Genomic DNA, 14,001 nt, shown 5'->3' on the forward strand with positions numbered 1-14,001 from the left:
AAATAAAGTTGTCCAGGACATTAAGCAGCCCCAGGCCATCACACTACCACCACCATGTTTGACCGTAGATATGAGGTTATTGTCCTGAAATGCTGTGTTAGCTTTATACCAGACATACTGGGAGACAAAACAGCTACACATTAATGCGACAAAAAGTCAATCAAGAGGCCTTTTTTTTCAACCCTGAACTTGACTTGGTAAGTTAAATCTTCAGAGCTTTAGATGTTGCTCGGGGTTGTTTTGTGACTTCCTGGTTAAATCATTGATGACTTAGACAACTTTATTTGTCATTCGGTATGCACAAAGTGCGTACAGAACGAAATTTCGTTTGGTACAGCTTTTGTAAATCGCAGTAGAAGTTAAATTACAGTTTTAGGTGCGGCAGAGATTTACAATGAAAACAGTAGATTTTAAATATACAGTATACAAACAATTGAAATGTAACAAAAAAAGAGACATTATTTATGTACAGATTGGATTGTGCAAGGGCATTTGTGCATGAATGCATTTGTTTGTGCAATTTTAAGACTAGGAGTCTGATAGCATTTGTAATGCTATATGAGCTGCAATGATGCAAAAATGTGCAAAAAATGCAAATGTGTGAATATATGAGCTGCAATGATGGTAAAATGTGCAAAAAATGCAAATGTTGTGCAGAGTTTGTGGGTTGTAGTTTGGCAGTTCAACAGCAGTTTAACAGCCTGATGGCAGCAGGGAAAAAGCTTTTGCAGAACAATGACCCCATGCAGTAATTTGGCTTGCTCTATTTGGGAATAAAGTATCTCACTAAACCTTAGAAAAGGCTATGTGATCCTTTCTAGTCAGGCACATGACTTTCATAAGATAAGGACATAAAATGTTGCTTTTTGAGGTCTTTTAGCCTACTTCGTGTTGTCAGACAGGTCATGCTTAAGTGATTTTCATAATTCTGATGGTCTGGCAGCGATCAGGCCTGAATGTGGCGAATGAAATTTAACTTAGCTTCATAAAATATGTTGTTAATTACTGTAAACCCATCATTTAACAAGAATAAAACAGCTGCCTTCATTTTGCAGCCGTTATTAAGTGTGCTACCAATTGCAACACCTATTTTTATTGTATTTTTTTGCACAATATTTGCAGAAGGGGTTGTATGTGTTTAAAGTTTAGCTGCAAGTATGGGTGAAATAAAATGAAGCTAAACAACTACCACTAAAATAAAATATGCCACAGTTCTTGAGATTTTCAAAGCCTATAATATACAAATAATTACAGGTGTTTGTCACTCAGGAGTCCTTTTATGGATCTGGGATACTTTACGTTTGATCCATGGCGTTGGTGTTGGCCACGGACAGAGACGCCATGGCGCTGACGGCCTCAGCCTCCTCCGAGTCGCCTCGCTTGGCCTCCAGCAGAGAAAGTCCCAGCCGCGATGAGTAGCGATGCACGGAGCGCCAGTACTTACCTGGGAGGGAAACCAAGAGAGAAACAGCACAAAATGAACCCGAGTGAAAGGGGGGGGGGGGGGGGGGGGGGGGGGCAAAAGCTGAAAGTCTGATTAGAGAGCGGGCAGATTCTTTCACGTTTGATATAAAATTAATTTCATATTTAATACTTTTTCAGACTCTGATTTTTGCTTGAATTCATAAAAAAAAGATACAGTTCATTATAAATCTACAGTAGATATAGTAGGAAAAAAACGCATATCGGTAAAATAGAAATCATTGATCAATATTGATAATTATCAACAAATTCAAAACATATTTTAAGTGCAACCCAGGTCATTTTATGCTGTTGCTTAGCAACCTATTTTTAGATACAGAACACACAAACACTGAATTCAAACTCAATCCTTTATTAAACCAACTTTTTACCAAAACTACAAGTTTTTAAAAAAGAAAATAGAACACGTGCTCTCTGAACTCTTTGAAAGGGGCGGAGCATTCCTGGATCTGCGTTGTGATTGGTTGGGAGGATGTAATGATTGATATTAATCCACATGATAGGCTAGAATGCATAAAGAAGGAAAACTTTTATTCTATTGAACTTTTTTTTTTCTATAATCGATATATATATTGTTATTGAATTATTGACCAGCCCTTAGTAGATATTAGGGATGTACAAGGAAAAGAAAACAGAAAATTGCTTCAAATTGAAAAAATCTTGCACACTTAGGTGACCCATGTTTTCTGCAATCCTCCTTTTCTTCTAAACTCAAAGCGCAGGCAAAGAAATACAGCTACGTCTCAAAAAAATTTAAGTATTAGGAAAAAAAGTTATTATTTTTTGTCACTCATTGCAAAATATATAGAATCATTGCTCAGAGTGATATATTCCAAGCCTTTGTTTTGTGCAACTTTCATGATTTCATGATTCTGTGTCTCAGAAAATTTAAATATTGTAAAAAAAAAAAAAAAAAGAAAAAAAAAAAGAAAAGTTTAATATTTGCCACTTCTGAACAACAACCCAGACTCTTGCTCAGTGGTCCAAGGTCCACTGTTATTTGAAGACCGGGGTGAAGTTTCTACAGTAAGTGATGGTTTGGGGCGCCGTGTCATCTGCTGGTTTCCGGTCCACTGGGTTTTCTGAAGTCCACAATCACTGCAGACATCTACCAGGAGAGCAATTCATGCTCCCCTCTGAAGAGAAGCTTTATGGAGATACCAATTTCATTTTCTAGCAGGACTTGGTACCGACCCAGACCGCCAAAAGTACCAAAGGCTGGTTCAGAGACCAAGGTGGTGCCCAGCAGACTCCCCTGACCCGAACCCTGTAGAGAAACTATGGAGCGTTTTCAAGAGGAAGACGAGAGACACCATAACCAGCAAAGCAGAGAGAGGCGGATCTCCTCCACGCTACGCTGCACTTACGCAGTAATTCATGCAAACGGAGCCCAGACCACATATTGACGGCAAAGAAACCGACAGTACTTTTCAGAAGCCTGGTATTGCTCTTTAAAATATCCTTTCTTTGGATCTCAAATCCCTGAGACGCTGAATTTTGTGTTTTCTGAATTGTGTAAACTGTCCAGGGTGGAGCCGCTGGAGACAGGCAGCACGCCCCAATGCGGCCCTGCATGGATAAGCAGGTCCAGGCAACGGACGGATGGACAGTCAGCTAGAAACACGACCGTCTTTAAATATTCCACCTGCACAAAACGGCGCCTGGTTGGATGATGGATGGATAATTACAGGGATAGAGTCTGTTAATATGTATATTTTTCCACACGCTTGTGAGCTGAACCTTGACAAACCTAAAAAAAAAAACTAAAAAAAAACAAACACGTCCCTATCTCCAGTTTCTGATTTGCCGCAGCGCGTGAGGAGCCATCGGTGCGTTTGTGTGACTGGTGGCAAACTCACTGTGCGTCTCGATAACTTTCTCCAGAGAGCTCACAGCGTTGGGGTTGGGCCTCTGCTCCAGGACGGCCTTTGGAAGCGGATCCAGCTGCACGTGACAAAAAAACAACAAAAAAAACACACACACAGAAAAGGTAATGGTTTATTCCTGAAGTGTTGCCACAATATTAGCTTTTCTTACAAGAATAAACCTCTCAGGGTTTTTTTTATATATATATATATTTTTGGATTTTGAAAACCCTCATATTTCCTTTCCAAATACGAACAAACACGTTTTTTTTTTTTATTTGTTACCAAATACAGAACCGAATCAAACCCTCCGATCCAACCGACCGGCGATTTGATTTAAATCTTAAATCTTTGCCAGAGTGGGGCTCTCACCTCCTGGCCGAGCAGGGCGGCCACGCAGGCTTCAGAGGCGTCACAGATAGCGGTGAGGTCGTGCCCCCCCTCCAGCGCCAGGACCACCCGGCCCCCAGCGAGGGTCATCAGCTGCCTGGTCAGATAGCCGAAACCTGAGAGCGGACACGTGCATTATTCACCCTTTTTTCCCCAGGCGCCTGATTGCATGGAGCTTTTACTCTAGTGGGTCTGAAACAGCAGTAATTCATGGCGGGAGCGGAGCTGCTGCGGGAGATAAGAATAATCTTTGGCTCACATTTGGACGTGAGGGTGTAGCCGCCCAGCGGCGGGGGGTGTCCCTCCACGGCGTCGAAGCCGGAGGAGACCAGCACGATGTCCGGGGCGAACTCGTCGGCTATCGGCATCACCACGGACCTGCAGGCGGGCGGGGAGGGGAGATTATCGATCTTCAGCGGGAACGAGAGCAGTTAAGGAGTATTGATTGGGGAGTAACTTTCCGTTACGTTGTCGTATCGGATACATTTAGGCAAAAATACTACGTGGGTTCCCTCTTCTAGTAAATTTAAGCCAGGGGTGTCAAACTCACTGTGGTTTAGGGGCCGCATACAGCTTAATCTGATCTCAAGAGGGCCACACGAGTAAACTCATTGCAAAATTAAATAGAACTAATAAATGTGGACTTGTTGTTGATTTTTATATTAAATTAATTTCACTTTTACACAATATATTATGAATAACCTCAGCGATTTTAACAAAGTATGTGCAATTTCAACAATACTTTTACTCAGTTCAACATTTACTTAAGTGCATTATGCATAAGAACTGATCACAGTGATTGTACAATGTTGAAAAACATTTATTCACATTTTTTGGAACTTAAAAACACTGTCCTGCATGAAAAAATACATCAAACAGATAAAAATTAAGAAATGATTTAAAATAAATGTTCCACATCTGAAGCGCAGTGCTACCATCTGCTGATTAAAACACAACGCCCCTCGTGGACAATATAGGAACTGCAGATTTTCAATTAAATAAAGTACATGTTTTTTTTTCAACAATTGTTTTATCATTCTCTTCCTTTTATCTCCTCTTTCTTTCACATTTTCTTTTTTCTTCTTGTTCCTTTCCTCTCCTACTTTCCCATTGTAGTGTCCATATAATTTGAGATATTCCCCGCATGAATCATAATAAAACTATTCACATCCATAAATCAAGCGGAGCACTATGGCAAAAGCTGTACTGCTCCACTTGTGAAAGTCAAATCTGATGAGCTCTTTATGGCATTAAGACAACAATTCTTATTGCCACATTGCCAGACAGGACACTGAAAAAAAACAACAACAATATTTTGAATAATGATAATGCATTTAGCCACCGGGCCGGACTAAATTGTTCGATAGGCCGGAATCGGCCCGCGGGCCGTATGTTTGACACCCCTGGTTTAAGCTAAATATGTGTATGTTTTTTTTTTTAATCTAGGATGTACTGGAACACATGATCAAGTTGATACGAAATGAAATGAAACAGAACGCCCTCTGCGAGCTCGTTTAAACGTTACCTGAAGGCAGCCAGGTACTCCACGTCTCCCATGGGGGGGTCCAGGCCTCCAGTGAAGGCCACGTTGACGTTGAAGCCCACCCCAGGACCACTGCCAACCTGAACACAGGAGACAACCACAAACAGTAACTACCACCATTATTGTGATGGGAAACGAGGACCCGGTTTCAGCTTCCTGCTACGACACGTCACTCTCAGGGCCTGAGTTACCCACAATGCAGCAGCGCTTTTCTGCAACCACAACAGTCAACATACATTTTTGTCACCTTGGAAAATGAAGAAAGTACACGTGAGAAAATGGTTCACTCGAGAGTTTTCTTGATGGCATGACATGTTTGTGAAATGTTTAATTGCTGCTTTGACTGTAAGTGTGGTCAAGTTTAGAGGAGGAGCCATTTTCTCTCTGACATGTGAGAATCACAGCAGATCTGCCCTGAAATAGCATAATGTATTCCTGTCTTTCCCATTTATGAGAAAGAAATGGGCCTCAGTCGTGTCATATTTATACTGCAGGGAAACATAGTCCCAGATGCTTTGATCAGCTTTAAAAATAACAGAAATCTGAACGAAACCAAAGCCAATAATTAGAATTATATGACACTAGTGATTTAATAAATAAATAATAAATATACTCAAATTAAAGGTTTTATTTTTCTAATTTTTTATATGATATTAGGGCTGGGTGATATGGCTTAAAACTAAAATCTCCAATTTTATTAAACCAAATCTGATGAATCGATTTTTTTCCCCCTCCTTTTCATTTCACAAAAAGAAATTAAAGAAAAATAATTTAAGAAGCTTGTTTTCAAGTCAACCTTTTTTTTCTGGGAGTCGACCTGAATTCAAAGTGCAACCAAATCCAAGCTGCCGTCGTAAACAATGAAAATATAACACAACTTCAAACTAACTTCTAAAAAGATTTAAATGAGTAAAGTGTCTTGTATTATGGCAAAAAACAACTTTCCTCTTCACAATATTTTGACAATATATTTTCTTAAACACATAGTCAGCATTGCTGCTGTTCTCTTCATGGAAGCATTGGCAAAATAAAATCCAATTTTAATAAATTGTAAATTTGAATTAATCGATTGCCTCGTGTGATATTGCAATAAAGATGAATTGTTACCTTTCTTCTCTAAGCCCCCCAGTCTTTAAAGAATAGGTGACTACTACAAAGGGTATGATCAATGCTTGTTTGAAGGAGATATTTTTAATTAACTCGTTCTTAATTAGCAAAATGGAGAGATTTTGGAAAAACAGTAAAAAACAAATCCGATTTTCACTATTTAATTCCTAAAACGTATCCCGATTGACATTTTTGACCATTTTCTAGCTACATACAACTGACAGAAGCACTCGAATACGACCTTATAATCAGCATCTGTCGGGGATTTGTTTAAAATGTAACCTAGAAACAAAAAGAGCAAGTCTTCCTTTTCCTTTTTAATGTGAACTTATTCTTGTGGCAGGAAAATGCAGAGTTTGAACACAGTTTGGTATAAGCTACAAGCGATTACTTGCGCGCATGGTAGAGGCTCTATGATGCTGTGGATCTCATCCTTCTGGTAGTGAGCAAGGCGTCTTTAAAATATCAAGAGATATATATATATATATATATATATATATATATATATATATATATATATATATATATATATATATATATAAAGATCTGTATCCCCAAAATGACTGGAAATTCCATTAAGGATCCAAAAGATCAAATTCAGAAATTAAGACACATGTTCTGGTCTGCAAAGGTTCAATTAGCAAAGGTTTATAGTGTTGTCACTTTAAAAGAGATGGTCTGGCACAGGTCTGTTACTTAAAAGCTAGAGGAAGAGGTCCAAACGCCCACCTCGTCCGGGGCGCCACTTCCTGGGAAAAAGTTTCCGTCGTCATAGCGATGGATGGACACGTAGAGGACGTTAGGGTCGTCGTAGAAGGCCTGCTGGGTGCCGTTGCCGTGGTGGACATCCTGAGGTCGGAGAGTCAAATTGAGGTCGTTAGGCAGCGAGAAAAAAAACAGGAAGGAACCAAAATCTAAAATCCGTTTCTTTCTGAGGAAACCAGGCGGCGGCGGCTGCTGGAGAGACTGACCCAGTCCACGATGAGGATCTTACTGACGCTGAGTCTCTGCTGCAGCAGTTTGGCGGCGATCGCCACCGAGTTGAAGTAGCAGAAGCCCCTGAAACGGCAGCAGAGGCAGGATCCGTCAAAAAAAAAAGAAAAAACCTGACTTCTTTCTCATGTTTGGGCGTCAACATGTGAAAATAAATACGGCTGGCTGAACGAAGCCGCTTTAGACTTTATGTGCAAATAAACTGAACGGTTGAGGCCTGCTGTTTGTTCACAGCGGGATATATAAGTGCCTCCAAGTGAGTGTGGTGACGGCTGTGGCCTTACATGGGAGTGCTTTCCTCTGCGTGGTGTCCAGGGGGGCGGACCACCGCAAAACCATTCTGGGAAGACACACAGAGGGGTGTGGGGGTGGGGGGGCAAGGGTCCTTTAACCACATCCGCACCGATCTCCGGCACACGGGGTTTACAAAAGGAGTAATAAAGCACTGCTAAAATAATTAATGTCCCTCTGACTTCATGACTATTGATGCAATTTATGTGGTGAATCCAAGGGTTTCCAAACCTTTTATTACATATAAAAATCTGAAAAGTGTGGCAGGCATTTGTATTCAGCCCCTTTTATCATGATACCCCTAGTTAAAGTCCATTGAGATGAGTCAGATGAGAAGAACTGGATGAAAGACGGAGGCAGCAGCCTCACGCTTGGAGGACGGTGCCATTTGTCCAGCTGCACTGCAAAAACAGAACTAAAAATAAGTAAAATTTTCTTGAAATTACTGTATTTGTCCTTGATTTGAGCAGGTAAATAAGACTATTTGCCAATGGAATGAGATTTTTCCACTTAAAATAGGAACAATTCATCTCCATCATCTTATTTCAAGTGCAGGATGTCAAATTATCTTATTTTAGGGGTGGAAATACTCATTCCATTGGCAAATAGTCTAATTTACTGGCTCAAATCGAGGACAACTAGACTAACTTTAAGAACATTTTACTTGTTTTTAGATCCGTTTTTGCAGTGTGGGAACGGAGAAGCAGGTCCCGTTGGTAGAAGAGACAAATACAGACGTGGGTTGGAACGGCCCAGTCAAAGTCCGGACAGTAACGCTGGCCGAGGATCCGTGGCAAGTTGCGAAACTTGACGGATGTGCAAAACTGATCGAGACAAAGCCCAGAGGTGTATGGAGGGATATATGGAGTCAGGGATGCCCCATGCAAATGCACGCCGCACTTTTCAGATTCTCATTCCTTAAAAAATATGCACCGCTTTGCATCAGGCTAAGACAGGAAACCCCTAACGCGGTGCAGGAAGTTGCCTCTATTATACGGGGAGACGGGGGGCAGAGGCACAGTCACTTTACCTTCAGCTCTCCGGTCGCCACCTTGAAAACGAGCTCCACAACCGAGCCGACAGCGAGCCGCGCCGCGCTGGAGGAGTGGACCTCGTTCCAAATGGTGTCGCTGTCCACCTGCCACACCGACAACAAGAGCCAGTCAGACGTAGCCGAAGCAGCGGAGAGAGGGAAAAAAAAAAAACGTTCGGCAGCACTCACCCCCACGCCGCCGCACGGCAGCCGGACGAACATGGGCGTTACGGAACCTGGAGGAAGCGAGAGGAAAAGGTTCAGCTGGAGGCAGACAATCAAACTCCTCCTCGCTGTGAAAATGTGCATGGGGCTTACAGTCGAGCTTCTGCCGGAGCGGGTTGGTCCCGTAGAGCAGGACGTGGGCCTCAGAGTGCACCGTCTGCAGCTCCTCCAGAGTGGCCTTCCTCCCCCGGATGCACTAAAGGAACACACACCAAGACGGGGTCAGGCTCTGACGCACGCCTCTCTCCACCCGCCTCCCGCCGTCTGCATGCTCACCTCGCACTGAGCTCTGAGCCCGGTCTCCTGCAGCCGCGACCAGATGCTCTGGATGCGGCCGGCGTGCTCCGGGTGGCTGTTGGTGTTGCCGCACATGCATTGGTGCTTCTGCATCAGCGAGTCGTACACCAGGCCTGCAGGGGGGGGGGGGAGACACACGGCACACGTTTCGGCAAACCGTTCAGGAGCTGCTCGACGGGCGCTCTGAGGGCGCGGGCTGCCAACCTGTGGTGAAGCGAGGCTTGACGGGCGGCTCCTGCGCGGGGACGCTGATCGGGAAGGAGGAGGCCGAGGCCGGGGAGGACTGGGCCCTGGAGAGGGGCCGGTGTCCGGGGAAGGAGACGGACAGGCCGGCGGCCTCCATGGAGGCCTGGTAGTTCCTCAGCTGGTGGATCCGCTGCTGCTCCAACAGCAGGGCCTGCTGCTCAGGGGGGAAGAAAAGGAGGAATTACAGGAGGTGACTCAACGGCTTCACTGTAATTACAGGGGGCGGCCAGCAGATGGCAGTCAAAGCAAATGATTTACAGTCACAGGAGGCTCTCTTGGACTCCTCGTCCCCCCCCTTACCTGTCGGAAGAGCAGCTCCTGCTCGGCCTGCCGCTCCCGGTCGCGCTCCCTCTCCCGGTGCTGCTGCAGCGCCTCCTCCTGCAGCTCCTGCGGGTCGGGGGGCTCCTGCTTGATGGTGACACCCGGCGGCAGAGCCCCCGCGTCCTGGTGCTCCCTCAGCTCCTCCTCCGTCTCCTCCGGGTGGCTCTGGTGCTGCCGGCCCACGGGCGACTCGCCCTGCTTGCCCATCATCTGCGGGAGACGAGGTTAACGAGCTTAATTCAGATTACCCGCCCTCCTCGACCCTTCCTGTTTCTAATTGAATGTGAGCGGATCTGATTGGACGCCGGCGTCCCTTCCTGATCAGAGGCATTCCACACTCCCCCACCGGCTCGTCCCGGGGCCCCCCACCTCGATTTACCACCGCGGAGCATCCAGAAAGCCCGAGAGCTCTCGGCCTCGTGGGCCGTGGGTGTTTGTGATGTGGGGAAGAAAAGACGAGTGTTTGTGGGAAGTCTCAAGCGTGGGCTACAGGTGTGTGTGTGTGTGTGTGTGTGTGTTCCCAGAGCGACGAGCCTCTCGGGTCCCCTGGCTCCACGCCAGAGGACAGCATTGACGTCAGAGCATTCATTCGCACCCCCCCTCCTCCTCCTCCTTTGGGCCTCTGTTTGAGTCTCCTTCTCATCCAAACAGACCTCCCCCCCCCCTCTTTGCTCCACTTTCTCAGAAACCTCCTCTTTGTCCGGTTCAAACTGAGGTCCGGTCCCCGTCAGAAACGTTGCTGGTGGCTGGAGACAATGCAAACGTTTTCTCCCCCTCTTGGAGCTGATTCTGTATTTTAAACAACTCTCCTCCGGTCAAAACGCGCCACCATCCCCTTCCCCGGGCCACTTCCTTTCCTGTCTTTTTCTTTTAGCGATCTGTACATCTGGATTTATGCTCCGGTTTATCGTCGATTTCCCACGTTTACGATGCTTTAAAAGATGTTTTCCTTCTCAGTGCTGACACACCCTTTTCGGTATTTTCTATTAACCGTAATCGGAAACGCTCCGATATAAACTGCACTGCAAAAAGAGAACTGAAAGTAGGTAAATTTACTTGAAATGAATGTATTTGCCCTTGATCTGAGCAGGTAAATAATTTTATCTGCCAATGGAATGAGTATTTTTACCCCTAAAATAAGATAATTAGATATACTGCACTTGAAATAAGATGATGGAGATGAACTGTTCCTATTTCAAGTGCAAAAACATTATTCCATTGGCAAATAGTCTTATTTACCTGCTCAAATCAAGGGCAAATACATTCATTCAAGAAAATTTTACTTGTTTTTAAGTTCTATTTTTGCAGTGTACCAGAGCTGCGCATCAAGACGGTGAAAACTCTTCGCTAAAGAGAGATTAGACGCAGACTACGGTGAACATCAATTTTCACGCCTTGCCCTTGATTCTGTAGATTCAGGTCTGTACTTCGACTGCGTCGTTCTGAAATAAAAGACGAACCATTTAGCATGATGCTGCCACCAGCGTACTTCGCCAAGGAGGCGGTACTCTCAGGGTGATGGGAAACGTTAAATTGAGTAATATTCATCCCGAGCCAAGGATCTCTGCAGCTCCTTGATTAATGCTCTCCTTTGACGGGTTTGACTTTGCTGATTTTAACCCTGCTTTATACCTCTGTCTGCCGGGTTCCTTGGTCCTCACGATGTCGTTTCTTCACTAATCTAAAAGGCCTTCACACACTGCAAAAAGTGAACTAAAAGTAAGTAAAACTTTCTTGAAATGAGTCTATTCGTCCTTGATTTGAGCAGATAAATAAGATTATCTGTCAATGGAACGGGTATTTAACCCTAAAATAAGATAATTGGATAAAGTGCACTTGAAATAAGATGATGGAGATGAGTTGCTTCTATTTTATGTGCAAAAACCTTATTCCATTGGCAAATAATCTTATTAACCTGCTCAAATCAAGGACAAATACACTCATTTCAAGAACATTTTACTTACTTTTAGTTCCTTTTTGCAGTGCAAGTCAATACTATGAATCAATAATAGTGAATTTTTCGCTGTCCACTTCACAATTGAGGAGTACTGTGTTGCATAAGATCAGAATAAAGACACATCGGTGTGTTTTACAAAGCACTGTGGTGTTTTCAAAGCTGTGCAGAAGCCTTCAGGCCGGCATGTCTGGCTGAACCAGGAGCATCGCGGTCCGACGTTCTGCCTCCCGCTGCGACGTTTAAAGGTACGCATGTCCACTTAGAGGAGCTCAACGCGGCATAAACATTACTTCCTGTTTTCTGTCCCCGAAAACAATCAACTCTCCCTTGCTTCGCACGGCTAATCCGAGCATGCTGCTCTTCACAGACCCCGTTATGAACCGCGATCGCAGATCGCAGACGGACGCCTGGTCGCGCTGCCAAAGCGCCGTTACAGAGGCTTTTCCCGCTCTGACGCCCCGACAGGCTGGCTTTCTTTTTTTTTTGGGTACGATCTGCAGACGCCTGAAGGACCGCGGTTCAACAAAAGCAGCCGTTTTTAAGAAGCAGCCATTACAGCAGCTCAGAAATGATGTGGGCGGTGGTTTGCTGCAGGAGGGACTGGTGCGCTTGACAAAACAGAACTTCAAGTTGGAAATATGGAGGGAAAATCTGCAGAAAGCGAGCAGTTTGGGCACAAACCGGCCTCCCAAACGGACGCCGATCCTCAGCATTCGGTCAGATCGGCCACTAAGCGGCTTTAGGACGACGATTTCAGCGGCGAAGAAAGAAAAATGTGTCTTTCAGAAGCGTATGTAAATATCTGCACAGGGAGATGAAGAAAGCTTCCTGTACAAAGAAAATGAACCGCGTCAATGATGTTCCCACGGTGCATGCTTAATCTGGATTAATGCGGATTAATCCAGAGGTTAAAACGCTCTCTTCAGAGAAACACTCTCAAAAAGGATTTCAAGCCAAAATCAAAGCGTTAATAGGTCATTTAACATGGCTTTACATGGAATAGAAGGAGCTGTCGATATAACTGGAGGAAAATGAGACTGAAAACCTGAAGATATTCCCTTTGTTTAAAAAAAAGGCATTTTGGGTAACAGCAGTGAGATGCTGAGGCACAAACAACTGCGCGTCCTCGGTGTGCCATCGGCTTTTTTCCAGAGGCGTTTGTGCATAAAGTCGCCGGCGGAGAAACATATGCGAGGGAGGGCCGCGGAGGAGAGGAAATCCCTCGTTTCATCCACCCACCTTCTCCTCCGGGCGAATCCTCTTGCTTCTGCAAGGTAAAGTCATCAGGAGCCACGAACCGCTCGCTTCCCCCCCATGCCCATATAAGGCGAAGGGCTTCCGCTCCGTTGCTATGGCAGCAAACAGTTAGCTCGCACAGCGAACGTGGGGACGCAGGCCCTCGCAGAAACAAACGCACACGCAGAGGAGGCACGCGGAACGGCAGCAGCGGCCGCGCACGCTGACCCGAGCCCCCCCTCCACCCACGCACACGCAGAAATACTACAAAGAGAGGGAGAGAAGGCCGCCGTGGAGAGGACGACTCTGCACACATCCACGGAGAACGCCTCATTGGCCGAGCTGCTGGCTGCTGCCTACGCAAACGGCAGCGCTGCAGCCCTCTGGAGCCCGCAGCCCTGGTAATTAGCGGTTCACTCCGCCGCAGTGTCACATCCGCGGGCAGACACCCCCCCCCCTCTGCTTCTAACCCCCCCCCCCCGCTTTGAGTTGCATGGGATTTCCTGGCGGGGCAGCGGAGGAGCGGCGCCTCCAGCTGTTACCTTGTTGAGGTGGAGCTGCTGCTGCTGCTGGAACTGCTGCTTGTGCTTCTCCAGGAACTGCTGGTGCTGCTGCTGGACCACCAGCTGCTGCAGGGCCAGGGCCTGAGCGTGGGCCTGGGCCGCCGTCCCCTGGGGCAGCGGCGCCGACTGGGTCCTCCCCAGGGGCCGGTGCTGCCTCTGCAGCTTGGCTATGGACGCCGACGACATGGACATGCCGCTCACGCCTGGGAACAGACAAACGGGAGGGATTTAGTGCGTTAAAGACACGCCGGAGACGGATTAGAGCAGACGCGGGGCTACAGACGGGTTTGGACGATGTATGGATGGACGGATGTGAGCTGGCTGCCAGAAGACGCTCTGCTGCTAAAAGTGACAGATTGCCTGTTGTTGAAGAAAGATTTGTTCTGGAAACAATAAAGATGCTGCAATCTGAGACTATATGAGGCGCCCTGCGCAGTTTACATGTAAACGTG

The 14,001-nt window shown here is 45.7% G+C and overlaps 1 protein-coding gene across 5 annotated transcripts in view; it reads right to left on the reverse strand.

Moving 5' to 3' along the window:
- Positions 1–14,001, reverse strand: part of LOC105917430 (histone deacetylase 4) — a 91,741-nt gene that overhangs the window by 4,965 nt on the left and 72,775 nt on the right. For all 5 annotated transcript variants that reach the window (XM_036127994.1, XM_021310426.2, XM_036127993.1 and 2 more), the window contains 15 exons: positions 13,529–13,752; positions 9,773–10,003; positions 9,431–9,626; positions 9,206–9,339; positions 9,023–9,125; positions 8,894–8,940; positions 8,702–8,809; positions 7,665–7,720; positions 7,359–7,446; positions 7,117–7,236; positions 5,263–5,360; positions 3,997–4,115; positions 3,720–3,853; positions 3,342–3,426; positions 1,300–1,444 (listed from right to left, as the gene is read on the reverse strand). In XM_036127994.1, the coding sequence (XP_035983887.1) occupies positions 1,300–1,444; positions 3,342–3,426; positions 3,720–3,853; positions 3,997–4,115; positions 5,263–5,360; positions 7,117–7,236; positions 7,359–7,446; positions 7,665–7,720; positions 8,702–8,809; positions 8,894–8,940; positions 9,023–9,125; positions 9,206–9,339; positions 9,431–9,626; positions 9,773–10,003; positions 13,529–13,752 (1,888 nt within the window). The remainder of the gene's footprint in view (positions 1–1,299; positions 1,445–3,341; positions 3,427–3,719; positions 3,854–3,996; positions 4,116–5,262; positions 5,361–7,116; positions 7,237–7,358; positions 7,447–7,664; positions 7,721–8,701; positions 8,810–8,893; positions 8,941–9,022; positions 9,126–9,205; positions 9,340–9,430; positions 9,627–9,772; positions 10,004–13,528; positions 13,753–14,001) is intronic.

This window comes from Fundulus heteroclitus, chromosome 24 (assembly GCF_011125445.2).
Source record: "Fundulus heteroclitus isolate FHET01 chromosome 24, MU-UCD_Fhet_4.1, whole genome shotgun sequence".
NCBI classification, from domain to species: Eukaryota; Metazoa; Chordata; class Actinopteri; order Cyprinodontiformes; family Fundulidae; genus Fundulus; species Fundulus heteroclitus.